Source organism: Siphateles boraxobius, unplaced genomic scaffold (genome assembly GCF_051911475.1).
Source record: "Siphateles boraxobius isolate OS27281-9 unplaced genomic scaffold, OSU_SipBor_1 46, whole genome shotgun sequence".
Lineage (NCBI taxonomy): Eukaryota > Metazoa > Chordata > Actinopteri > Cypriniformes > Leuciscidae > Siphateles > Siphateles boraxobius.
The window spans coordinates 18,646,281-18,660,212 of NW_027509097.1; the positions used below are offsets into that span (position 1 = coordinate 18,646,281).

A 13,932-nucleotide genomic window follows, 5' to 3' on the forward strand; every position below is an offset into this window, starting at 1 on the left:
TCTACACTTTATGGTAAAACACTAACATATCAGAAACTCTTTTAAATATAAACATTAAAAAAATTTATCTTGCTGTTAAAACACATAAATAACGTTTTATTTCAAATTGTACACCCCTATCCAGCATGATGGGAAGGGGAAATCCACAGGCTCTCTGAAATATTTAATCTCTTAAATATTCTCATCTAGTATTTATTCATTAAATTATTAATGCGCAAGAATCAAGACTTATAATACCATTTTATTATAAAATTGTGAAACTCCAAAGCTCCGACACGGTCGCAAAGAATGATGAGTTAAGCGGTATATCTTTTATTTCAACAGTATTTTTCTTTACAAAATGATGATAGACCGACATTAAATATACATAAAGTAGACAATAACTCCATTTACTTAAGTAATTTTTTTGGTTTATTTAACTGAAACAGGTTCTTTCAACATGACTTTAAATGAGAAAACAAATATAACGGCGTGAAAAATATTTTTTAAATAAACTGAACAGTATCGTAAAACAATTTTCGGCTGAATTGTCTCGGACGATATGCAGGACATGGTTATTTACGGCGTCCTGATGACGACCCCCACCGTACACACCAGGGGTGCGAGGGCGGACCCCAATCGCATGGGTTAATAAACTCTACACAGAGTTTCGTCGAAAACGTCGACGTCAAAAAAAAATTGTTTTACGATACTGTTCAGTTTATTTAAAAAATATTTTTCACGCCGTTATATTTGTTTTAAATATTTGTCCATTTACTGACAGTGGAAATAAATGAGTATCATAAAACAAGTTGACCCCCAAAAATTCATCTGGAACATTCTCTTCATCCCCATTCACCTTGCTTGTTTGGTACTGCTTTCCTCATCTGAGCATTTTTTAAAGGACATCATGATGTGAAATCTAACATAAAGGGACAGTAATGCTTTAAGCATATTCAGTTAGTATTTCTCTCTTAAACATAAGAGAAACCCAAATTATAAATGCCTTTAGGCATTTTTTTTAATAAACAGCATTTTTTGGCCATATTTTGTCCAATTACCAAAAGAAATCAAAGGCTACATTAAAAAAGAAAACAGTTTTTTACAACTTTGTGAGGTACAAACATGACATATTTACAAACATGCCCAGTGTTAATAAAACAAATATGAATTGTTCAACAACATTTAAGTATTAAACAAACAAAATATGACAGTTTGAAGAAAAGAAAAAGAAAAGCAAACTAACTGAAATTACACTTGGCCATCAAATTGTATGCTTGTGTCATCTCTTGGCAGTTCTTGTTCGGAGTTTTCTCTTGATTATGAGATGATCGCTCTCTTTATCATCTTCATTGCTTCCAATGACCTGTAAAATTACTTCATGAATTTGATACACATTCACCTGGCAGCATTTCTGTAGTTTTAAAGGGATAGTTCACCCAAAAATGAAAATTCTATCAGTAATTACTCACCCTCATGTTGTTCCAACCCCGTAAGGATTGAAACTTGTTCCCCGAAAAGTTATTAACCTGTTAACCTTCAAGGCCACTTTTGAAAAATCCCCAGAAATGGCATACCCAAACTTAAACAGATACAGTTCATGAACCCTTTGCACTAAAAGCACAAGTATGATCTCATTTGAAAGCTGACATCTAGTAGTTTATTGTAAATGTAGAAATAATTATTGTCATAATGAAAAAAAAATGTTTAAATAGCTTCAAAGTTTTGTAAAGTTATTAGAAATTTACTTTCATGAAACATCTTCATAAAAATAAAATTGAAGTTGGCCCTGGAGCAATCTAGAAATGCACTGCAGCTAAAGCCATATGTGTGACCATTTTATATTTAAAATCTGAAAATGATAAGTCTAAAACTCTGTATTTAGTTAAATGTTTTTCAAGATCATGTCAAATTACTTTATTTTGATTAGACTCTAAAATGCAAACTGATGTTTAGTCATCTTCTGAGTCATCTAATCAGTCTATTGTCTCTATTATTTTGTGGTGCAAACGAGCCCCATTCAGAGTCAGTCTCCCCTGCATACATTTACACCTCTCCAGACTGGTTATGGCTCTAAATATGCATTTCTTTTGTCTGCATTATAGCTACTAACGACTGGCTATTCACAGGCTATTCATAGGGTTTCAAACCCTAATTTCTTTTATCAAAGTTCTCACTAAATATTTGAAACTGGTATCAAATGCACTGAAACATTTCAGTAAGCATTCCTATTTAGAAAAAAAATCATAAAACAATAAATGCTGGTGGCAGGTGCACCTGGGCTAGCTAGCATGTTAGCTTAGCACACCATCAATACACGACCATTTATGAGATTAAAACCATGTTTGTGCTCCAAACTTACTTTATAACGCAAGTCGAGTGTTTTAAATAATCTTCTGTGATCTATTTTGGCTTCAGATAAAAAAAAAATCCGACAGAAAATTTATTATTTATAGTGTTCTGCACGATGATGAAATCTATATCGATTAGCATTGCATTATAAATATAATCTATTATTATGAAATACCTGGCATGGCTTGAAGAACACAGGTAACTCAAATATCATTGCAATCATGTTTATTGTCTTCAAAACATCTTTATCTGCATGTTGCAGCGATCTCTGTCAGCTACTGTCTGTATCAGTGACGTCCTGGAATGTCACATGACTATGGGTCTTCTTCGTGATCCATATATGGACTGTTATTGTGCATATAGCGCCCTCAGGCTATTGGTATGAATTGAAAACACAGCACATCTCAGTAAGAAGCGATCATAATGATTACATCGACGCATTTGGGTATAAATTCAACAAATATTATTCCTGTCTATAGAAATATGATGTGAATCTATGAGAATATATCAATATTTCTCCAAGTCTGCACATTTTTGAGCTAAAGCCCTGAGGGACGATGTTTTGCGAATCGCTGTCATGACGACAGCTTGGAGTGTTTTTTATGAATGGACCAGCTGACGCTCATAATTCATATTAAAGGTATCGACTCATTTTTCCATTTCATAACTCCTGACACAAATTAAGACATAACTGTCACTATAAGTTTCTCAGAATACAATAGTGGTCAAATACTGAATCTTGAGTATTATATCTTTTTAATGATGTATAGTTTGTCAAGGTATAACATTAAATCTGATAGTAAATTTGAACTAAATAAAAAAAAAAACGCTTCAGTGCGCCGACGCTCTGGAAACGGTTAACAGGTTAAAGACATCATTAAAATAGTGACTACAGTGGCTCAATCTTAAAACTTTGTTTAACTATTCATTTCCTTCTCTGTGGGACTCGAGTCTAGCCTGGATGCCAGCCCGAAACCCGCCCACAACATTTTTAGGTCGGGAAGTTCGGTCTGGACTCGATCCGTTGAGGAGCTATTATGCCCGAACAAAAATTGTTCGGCCAAATCAAATTGTCAGGGCGGGCTTTATACGATCGCGTCTGTTATAGAATATGTAGACAACGCATTCATTTTAAAAGTGTAACAGAGAACCGCGATCAAGGCATTTGTCGATCGGAAAGATGTTTTTGCCGTCATTCCTACGGGATTTAGACTATCAAATTGGCATTGCAGAGGCATTTTTTTCCCTGGTTCGGATGAAACACGCCCCATAATCACAGACCAATGGAGCAGTATCAGGCTCAGATTCTGACTAGAATCTGAGTATTACGACGTCAGGCTACCTCGAGTCAGTTTACTAGTGTAATAGCGTACTGCTTCTATGTTGTACATCACACGCATCACACACATGGCCAGCGTCGTCCTATAGTGAGCCTACGTGTGACGTAGCTCTACGCTATCACACCAAGTTAACTGACTAGAGGCCCATAGAGAAGGAAATTAATAGTTGAAATAAAGTCGTTATTTTTGTTGTTTTTTTGCGCACAAAAAGTATTCTCGTCGCTTGATAAACTTAAGATTGAGCCACTGTAGTCACTTGGACTATTTCACGATATCTTTGAGAACGTTTCGGGCTGGCAAGTGTCAATCCCTTAAGAAGCCTATGGAGGAGTGATCCAGCTCTCAGACTTAATCAAAAATATCTTAATTCGTGTTCCGAAGATGAACGAAGGCCTTACTAGGTTGGAACAACATGAGGGTGAGTAAATACTGACAGAATTTTCATTTTTGGGTGAACTAACCCTTTAACACGGGAAAGCTTTAAAACAATTGACTATCAACCTTTTTTGTCTCTTTGGGGCTTAAATCAGATGTTACGTAGTTATCGTACCGCTAACATAAGGCATGGTTTTCATTCATGACTACATGCATTTGATTTACTTGTCCATGTTATATTCAAAAGAAACATTACTTACAGGATAAGAGGGGATGTCCAGCGGGGAGGAAACCTGAGTCTTGAAGAGCTTTCGTTTGGATCTCTTGGGTTTGTTGTTTTCATAAGCATTTACTAATTCAGGAGACTTAACATTCACCATGCTCATGATCTTCTTGGCTGAGGAGGAAGTTAAAGGTTTGGTCATGCTGAGATATAGTATGAAACACTTTTGGCAGAAAGCTCCAATCAATACCATTGACTGTGTGTAAAAGTAAGAGCTAGAGCTGACCTTTGCTTCCAAAGAGGGTTGGAGAGCTCTGGATGAAGTCACCAATCTTTTGGAGGGCTCCATCTGTTTTACCTTTCAGGCTGGCAGGAGAGTCTTTCTGCTTTAATTCACTCACCTTTTTTCCTTGCACTTTGGGAGTCTGGTAAGGAGCAAAAAAATAAGATCAAATAAACATTACAGAGACAGATGTAAGATGTCACAGGTATACCGTATTAATAGATAGAAAAAAATCACCTCAACGGACTGCATGTTATCCCAGTTTTTCACCTTTAGCCGTCGGTTTTTGCGATTTTCTGACTCCACCGAGTTCTAGAACAACAACAAAGGCATACAATACAAGTTATATGACTTTGTGTTATATTACATGTAAAGATGTTAAAGTTAATGTGTTAGCGCACGTGATTAATTCAATTTGATTCATAGGCTGTGTTTACACTACAATTACTAAATGCGTTAACTATGGAAATTTTTATAATGATAAATCATTATAAAAAAATTAAAATCAATGAATAGGTCCAATTATACGCTTTATGACATATTAATGAATATATAATTAGGAAATTATTGCAGGACTAGTTACTAACCAGTGAATTTCCATGATTTTTTCCATGACATTTTTTGTGATGAAAATCATTTTACAGAGATCGCACTCACAAAAGGTACATTTTATCCTAAGAAATACTTTAGAACTGAGCATAACTAAAAATATATATATACACTATAGAAATTTCCATGACTTTTCCAGTTGTGAAAATGTCTTGAAATTCCCTGACATTTCCAAGTTTTCCTGGACCATCGGAACCTGGATTGTTTAGGAAATCACAACAAAGGGTTTAGAAATGGTATCTGTATACCTGCATGTCTGGGCTCTTTCTCTTTCTGGCTGTACGTCGGAGCTTGATTGTGACAGACTCTTCTTCACCTGGTTTTCTGACATTCATTCGGTCAGGTTTAAGAGGTGTATAGCTGATTTCTAGCTCAGGTTTGGGGAAGCGTTCATCTCTGAGACTCTTTTTTGAAAGGACAGAGGAGTCTAGTACTGCAACCTGCTTTTAGTGATACCAACACGCCAACACATATTATGCACAGTAACTAATTTTCATACATACCAGAACAATTCCCATCTTTGCATGCGCAAATAATTATTATCAGCTGCATGCATTTTGCATTAATATCATTCTACTGACCTCTTGTGTTGGACTGAATGAATCGCCTTCATTCTTTGTCTTCACGTTTAAAATCTGTTTTGGTTTGTCAATTTTCTGGGTAGCAGCAAAATTTTTCCCCTTTTCCCTTTGTAATTTTACAATGGTATCTTGGTTTTCAGCCAGTTGAAGCTTTAACATTTCCTGTAATCAGTATGCAGGGAAGTGAGGAAGAGAAAAATGTTTTAATATTATACTATAGCACTACCACAAAATATTGTTGCTGATATAAAGTATTTTAAAGTATTCTAAAAATCCCACATCTTAGTGATAGGCTGTTATACTGGTCAGAATGATCAATGAGGCACTATTTGGTCATTTTGAAATCATTAGGCTTTGGTCAATAACATTCATCAACTTGCCTAATAAAATGGTCATTCCTCATAGTGTAATTTCCAAAATCAGAGTAGTGCAATTTTACTATTATTTGGTGAATTTGAGCAAATGTTGTGTAAAAAAAAAAGTTCAATTAATTAATTAATTCATTACTGTACCAGCCAACCTTCTCTGTAGACCATAAAAAAACATTGTAGTTGACATTGATCTTGCTAAAGTAAAAAGAAAATAGATTTGATAATTTCCAAAAGTACTAGTCATCCATCAAACAACTATTCGAATTGAGTAGTTTATCTAGATTTTTTCCTTCATACAATTATTGCACAGTAATATGCCCTTGAAGAAGATGCATCATCAAAAGAATGCTATTTAGAGTAATGTCCCTACAGCAATACACATTGAGATGCATATTTCACTGTTAAGACGACATGTTGAGTTTAAAATAGCCTAACATTTTTAAAAACACACCCAAGACCTCTACAATCCTATCCACTTCATCTTGCTTTTGCATGCAAAAAAAATATTTGAACACAAGTACACAACTTAAATTCATCAGATGATCCTGTCCCCCGTTTATTTATACAGGGCTTAGGTAAGACTGATTAGTGAATTAGTCGTTTAAGAAATTTCTACATAAGAAAGTTTTACACAATCCATTTTTCTGCTGTGCCATTACTGTCCTGCTAGAGTCTTGTCATTCCTCCTGTTGGCAGGTCACTCGAATCACAGAAGTGATATTAACTCAGAAACCTGCTGTGTAAATAAATTACTATTCTGAGCTAAATCCTGCCCTCAAGCCTACGAAAAAGAAAATAACGAAGCAGGGTGAGAGAAATGGAAATGCTGATCCTATTACCAGCTCCAGCTGCAACCTGTCCTGTTGGTCGCTTTCTAGTTGCCTTATTGCCTGGGCCGCTCTCTCCTCTTCCCCCATGGCTGCTCCATCCTGCCCTTTTCCCTGCTTATCATCAGTCTGCTCCTCATTAAGCTGCTGAAACATCAAAATAAATCATTATACTGCTGGCAAAACCCAGTTGTGGAAAAGTCTGAGAGATTAAAGACTTCCAGGTTCTTACCGTTGTGCTTTCTGCAGGTCTGCAGGCTCTACGTTCCTCTTGCTGGGGTTTATGAGAGAGACCAACACTTGGTTTCTGATATATTTCCTGCAGTTTAGCATGATCTGAGAAGAACAAAGAGATGTTTGTGGTGTCGTTTCATTTGTTTAACCTTTTTTTATATAGCGCTCTGAAAACAGAGATATTTTCGTCTGTACAGCAGCTCTAACAAATAAATAGTGTCTTTGTTCAGCTTAAGTCAGTGTTGATTCAGTTCTATTGTAAAGATTATCAATTATTAAATTAGTTAATTTTATCTATAAAGCAGTGATGTCCTGGTCCAGCAGTTCAGTTCTAATCCTATAGTGTCAGTGCAGTCAAATCAATAATATTGTTGAATATTAAGAATATTCCCAAATAAGCAAGCCAGAAGTGACAGTGGCAAGGAACCCAGATTCCATCTGGTGCAGAGTATGTGAGTGGAGTGGAGTGGAGTGGGAGCGGAGCAATGTGATTTTGAATGGAGTGCAGAGTGGATTTTTTAAAAGTCGGAGCGTCGTGGTTTTCACTCGCTCCGAGCGCTCCACTACCGCTCCATCATGAGTACAATTCATGCCAACGGCCCATAATTTAACTGCATTTTTAGCAAGAATTCACACGTTAAAAACATTTACCTAGCATGATACAGATGGATAACTCAAATTAGAAAGAATATGGAGGTTATGATGACTGCGATGGACATGAGCGGGAGGTTATAGTTCTCAAGGAATTTGTTTGTCCCTTCTAGATGGGCTACTGAATATGATCGGGTGAAAGTACATTTTGAAAAGGTAGCACTTATTCACACACACAATCGCTCTCTCACTAATGGATTCAAACAAATATAATCTTAGTGTTACTTTATCTGTATCTGATTTTCGAATGAGCAGAAATCTGTAAGAAATGTAGCGACCCGTAGATAAAATAACTGATGACTAAATTTCCAAAGCTAAATATGCAATTATATTTTTTGATGCTGATAAACATGTAATAAGCTTGGCATGTCGTAGAAAAAAAGTTTGCACAGTAGTGTTTCAATAAACCATGTTGAAACTATTCTTCTAGTATTGTATTTTTTTTATTTCACATTTAATAGGCCTATATATTTTGAACAGAACTTTTGCGAGATTTCAAAGCATACTTAAATACTTTAGCCACAATCTCCTCAGGGGGCGAAGACGGAGCAGTGTTTCTGATATTAGTGAGTGAGGAGTGGAGCGGGGAGCGGTAAAAGGTGAACCCCGAGTGGAGTGATTATTAAACGCTTCGAGTGCGGAGGGGAAATTGCTGCCACTCAACTCCGCTCAGATACTCTGATCAGGTGACTGATAAGAGAAAAATAAAGTTGGGGGGCCAGTTCTCCTCTGGTCAACGAACACAGTGTGATTATGATTCAGACTGCATCACAGTTACAGGTGAGACGTTGTTAAAGTGTAACTGAAGTAGTGTTACCATTAAACCAGAATTTCAGAACAAGTTACCAATACCAGGGAATTTATATAATTCTCAATACCAATTACAATCCAGTCTTCAAAGTCACATTATGCTTCAGAAAAATCATTCTAATATGCTGATTTAGAGCTAAAGAAACATTTCTTACTATTATTCTTTTCATTATCAAGTTGTAAGATGTATTTGACAATTATTTTCAGGATTCTGTGATTAATTAATATTAACATGTTTGATTATTATAACTATATATGAATACTGCCAATACTGAAAATTAAAAAGTCAATATTGCTGATTAATTAATATTAACAGATTTGATTATTATAATTATAAATTAATTATGCAAATACTGAAGAAAGACTGCCATTTTTTTTATTTGTTTTATTGTTTTTAAATAACAGTAATTTTGAGATACCTACACTGAATCTTACTGACTTCTCACAGTGTGTTGACTAGAAGAGATTTATAGGAATTACAATTAGAACAGACTCAGTCACCTTCAGTTATGGATTCAATCTCATTCAGCCTGGCCTCCAGCAATTTCTCCTCATCTTTCTGTGTGCACTCTTTATTTGAGTTAGCACACGTCTCCTCAATCAGCTTTTGCTCTTGCAAAAGATCTGGAAGCATAATCAATCTTATTAAGGACAAAACGTAAGCCGATTTTTGTAACACCAAATAGAATTGTGGAAAACATTGAATAAATGCAAAGACACATAGGTTACCACGGCAGGTTGTTTTGAAAGGCTGTATGTTTTCTTCTACTATTGCATGGTTTGACTGCACCTGTGAGTGAAAGGAAGTGGAATAATCCAGCATCTAAGACCTGATAGCATCACAAACTGAACAAAGCTGAGGGAAAGAGCAGCACTCACAGTCTGCAGTGGATCAATAGTTTGCTCTGTGCAGCTCAAACTGTGTCCAGCCTGATCCCTCATCTCCTCCGCTTCACATAGTTTCTGCAGAAACATTTTGTTTTCTTCACTCAAGATTAAATTCTGTGGGAATAAAAAAGCACTGTTTAAAAAAACTAATTTAAAATCACATTAGGCACACTAGCAACGGACAAAATGAACACTAACAATGGAAAACAGTGTTTTACCAACCTGTTTCTCTAACTGTTCCTTCTGCAAGTTAGCCTTACATAACTGATCACTGATATCAGATCGCTCCCTCTCCACCTGCTGCAAACTGCAACTCATGGTCTTGATTTTATTAAGCCCATCGGTCACAAGCTCTCTCGACCTGTAAAAATCCAAAAGGTCATTCAGACCAGCTGTTGTTCCTTAAACCATTTTTCTCAAGACACTCAACAGAATTGAGGACCTATTTTTAGTGTTATCAGAAAGTTTGGATAAGACTTACTTCAAAATATCTTTAGCTTTAGTCTCTAGTTCTGTATCTTTATGAGACAGATCTTTCTCCATTGCAGCTAATCTCCTCTTGGCATCATCTCTTGCCTTAGTTATCTCATTCTCTACAATTGCTCTCACTTCGTTCAGAACATCCTCATGTTGGTTCAGTTTGCTCAGCGTTTGCATGAGTTTGTCCTGCAGAGTTTTCCAGCAATCATCTCTGGAGTCTTGCTCTTGGTCTTCCATTCTCCCCTGCTGATGTTTCAGAGTGGTTAGCTCTTTCAGCAGCTCAGAGTTGCTTCTTATTTGGGCCATGACCAACTTTTGAGCTTCATATCGGCTCAGTAGGCTCTGATATTCCTGTGCCTGGGCATCTCGCTCATATTTAAGCTGATTGCAGAGCTCTTCCAGCTGGCACACGTTCACTTTGGTCTGACTGACCTTCTGCTCAAGGTCATTGATCTGTCTGCTGTTCTCCTGAGATAATTCCACCATCCTCATGCATTCATCTTCTTTTTTGTCATGTGAGACCTGGCGGGCACTGAGTTCCTGACGCAAATTACCTGCCTCCGTCATTAAGGATTCAATGGTTTTGGACTGACTGCAAGACTCTGCTTGATGTTCCTTAATCAGAGCTCTGGCTGCGTCAAGCTTTTCTGAAAGGTCACTGGCCATATTTGTCTGAGCGCTCAATTCCATCTGGATAGTTTTGAGCTTTGAGCTCGTCTCATTGGCTGACTGCTGAAGTAAATGTAACTCATTGGCAAGAGCCTTATTCTCATTTGTGACTTTGCTGACCTCTGCTCTCTCCATCGCCACAGTGGCTTCATGTGCATGAGTCAGCTCTGCCAGTCTATCAGTGAGATCACACACTGTTTTTTCAAGTGAACAGTTCTCAAGTTTAAGTTCATTCAGCAGGTCATCTTTCATTTTCAGTTCTTGCAGATGTTGAGTTTCTTCACTTGTCATTTCCTCCCCTCTAGGGTCAAAGACTTCATTCACCAAACACTTGCAATTGTTTCTAAAATGTAGGATTTCTTCTTTGATGCTGTTAATTAAGGCCCTCTGTACATATAAAAACAAAAGAAAAATCATGGATCATTACAGTTCAAATGTGTAACTTAATGTACACTCACCTAAAGGATTATTAGGAACACCATACTAATACTGTGTTTGACCCCTTCGCCTTCAGAACTGCCTTTATTCTACGTGGCATTGATTCAGGTGCTGAAAGCATTCTTTAGAAATGTTGTCCCATATTGATAGGATAGCATCTTGCAGTTGATGGAGATTTGTGGGATGCACATCCAGGGCACGAAGCTCCCGTTCCACCACATCCCAAAAATGCTCTATTAGGTTGAGATCTGGTGACTGTGGGGGCCATTTTAGTACAGTGAACTCATTTTCATGTTCAAGAAACCAATTTGAAATGATTCAAGCTTTGTGACATGGTGCATTATCCTGCTGGAAGTAGCCATCAGAGGATGGGTACATGGTGGCCATAAAGGGATGGACATGGTCAGAAACAATGCTCAGGTAGGCCGTGGCATTTAAACTAGGGCTGCACGATATATCGTTTTAGCATCGATACCACGATGTGCGCATCCACGATAGTCACATCGCAGGTTGTGCGATGTAAGTAGCCTTAGGGATTGTAGTTGATCCGTGATTGATTCATGATCAATACGAGCCAGCAGCTCCCCGGCCCGTAACGCTTGCGATTCACGGATTAATTGCAAAGTTTAACCATCATATAGTGAAAGTTTATCATTTGCATGTGTTTTTAAGTCCTGTCAGTTTAAACATCAAGCGTAAGAAGACTGGAACTTGCGCGTTGTTTTCTGTGAGCCGGGTAGACAAAAAGATCAGTGGTATTTCTCTTATTTCTGAGCTTGAACGAACATGAGAATTTAAAATAAAGTCTGAATGCCCTTCCTGCATGGAACATTTTTTGACGGCCGCCAAAGCAAATTTTTGTCCCGCCAAAGCCTTATTTGACCAGTGAGTGATAGATGGCTGACTGCTGCGCTCGTTAAACTGAGAGAACGAGCAGAGAGAGAGAGCCCCAGTCGCGCGAGCTCACTCTAACTGTTTTCAAACTGTCTTGCTCTCTCTCCCTCCCTCGCGTATATTAATGAATTAAGTTGACAGAATATCTTTGAGAATACACAATGGTAAAAGGTCAGAAGACCGAAGTTTCAAGTGAAGCATTCGGATATATTTTTTTCCTGAACTATTTTTCCGCTGATTGTAAATTGTGCTAGAAAAATCTTCTCTGAAATGCGTTCCCACACATTCAGATAAACCACACTTTCAATAAACAAACAACAACAACAAAAAATCTATCCAGTGATGAAATGTTTTCTTTGTTGAGACAAATCTTGTGCGATGTCCTAACTGCCGGGATAATCACACAACGTGTGCCGTGGTCCGTTAATGACACCTCCAATTCGCGAACTAATGACTCCTTTGAACCGATTCACTTTAATGAATGGTTAAAACAACTGATCTGTCCAACACTGAACTCACGAGACAACAAATGGGTAACACTTTACAATAAGATTCCATTTATTAAACTCTAGTTAACTACATTAGTTAACTATAATAGTTTCTATGCAGATTTACTCCATTACAAAATCGGCCCAGTCATTCAGATGATTCATTCTTTCCAAAGTCATCTGGTGAAATTGTTTTCATATTGCGATATATATCGCAGAAAAATAAAATATTGCAATGTAATTTTTTCCCAATATCGTGCAGCCCTAATTTAAACGATGCCCAATTGGCACTAAGGGGCCTAAAGTGTGCCAAGAAAACATCCCCCACACCATTACACCATCACCACCAGCCTGCACAGTGGTAACAAAGCATGATGGATCCATGTTCTCATTCTGTTTACGCCAAATTCTGACTCTACCATCTGAATGTCTCAACAGAAAAACGAGACTCATCAGACCAGGCAACATTTTTCCAGTCTTCAACTGTCCAATTTTGTCGAGCTCTTGCAAATTGTAGCCTCTTTTTCCTATTTGTAGTGGAGATGAGTGGTACCCGGTGGGGCCTCCTGCTGTTGTAGCCCATCCGCCTCAAGGTTGTGCGTGTTGTGGCTTCACAAATGCTTTAGTGCATACCTCGGTTGTAACGAGTGGTTATTACAGTCAATGTTGCTCTTCTATCAGCTTGAATCAGTCAGCCCATTCTCCTCTGACCTCTAGCATCAACAAGGCATTTTTGCCCACAGGACTGCCGCATACTGGATGTTTTTTCCCCTTTCACACCATTCTTTGTAAACCCTAGAAATGGTTGTGCGTGAAAATCCCAGTAACTGAGCAGATTGTGAAATACTCAGTCTGGCACCAACAACCATGCCACGCTCAAAATTGCTTAAATCACCTTTCTTTCCCATTTTGACATTCAGTTTGGAGTTCAGGAGATTGTCTTGACCAGGACCACACCCCTAAATGCATTGAAGCAACTGCCATGTGATTGGTTGATTAGATAATTGCATTAATGAGAAATTGAACAGGTGTTCCTAATTATCCTTTAGGTGAGTGTATTTCATATGTATGACCTGATATAAGTTAAAGGAAAGCTATTACTTTTCCGTGGAACACAACGGGAGAATTTAAACATTTTCAAACAACTCTTTTAAATACATTGATAGTTTACAGTGACCATGTCTGTGAAACTTAGTAAGGTTTTGGGTCAGTAAGATTTTTTTCTTTGGAAGGATTCTTTTTTTTTTCCAGCAAGGATTTCAAATAACGGAAGTGTAAAAATGGTGGTGTAAAATACATTTACATCTTTGGTAGCTGCCTCAACATTTTGGTCCAAAGCAGTCTGTAATACAGAGACCATGTCATCTTTCTCCTGGCAGATTGACATGAGTTCCTGACATCTCACTTTCTGGTTTTCGTAATTCTAAAAAAGACAAACAA

At 37.4% G+C, this 13,932-nt stretch overlaps 1 protein-coding gene across 4 annotated transcripts in view; it reads right to left on the minus strand.

Annotated features, from left to right (window-relative positions):
• Positions 1–388: 388 nt before the first annotated feature.
• Positions 389–13,932, minus strand: part of kif20bb (kinesin family member 20Bb) — a 32,838-nt gene continuing 19,294 nt past the window's right edge. The window contains exons 18-31 of one of the 4 annotated variants that reach the window (XM_077201191.1): positions 13,796–13,915; positions 10,005–11,059; positions 9,746–9,884; positions 9,515–9,637; positions 9,365–9,425; positions 9,137–9,259; positions 7,173–7,276; positions 6,953–7,087; positions 5,743–5,904; positions 5,410–5,604; positions 4,790–4,864; positions 4,556–4,694; positions 4,307–4,443; positions 389–1,345 (exon numbers count right to left, since the gene is read on the minus strand). In XM_077201191.1, the coding sequence (XP_077057306.1) occupies positions 1,262–1,345; positions 4,307–4,443; positions 4,556–4,694; positions 4,790–4,864; positions 5,410–5,604; positions 5,743–5,904; positions 6,953–7,087; positions 7,173–7,276; positions 9,137–9,259; positions 9,365–9,425; positions 9,515–9,637; positions 9,746–9,884; positions 10,005–11,059; positions 13,796–13,915 (2,652 nt within the window). In that variant the 3' untranslated portion in view covers positions 389–1,261. The remainder of the gene's footprint in view (positions 1,346–4,306; positions 4,444–4,555; positions 4,695–4,789; positions 4,865–5,409; positions 5,605–5,742; positions 5,905–6,952; positions 7,088–7,172; positions 7,277–9,136; positions 9,260–9,364; positions 9,426–9,514; positions 9,638–9,745; positions 9,885–10,004; positions 11,060–13,795; positions 13,916–13,932) is intronic. The other 3 variants (XM_077201193.1, XM_077201194.1, XM_077201192.1) reach the window with 3 other exon arrangements.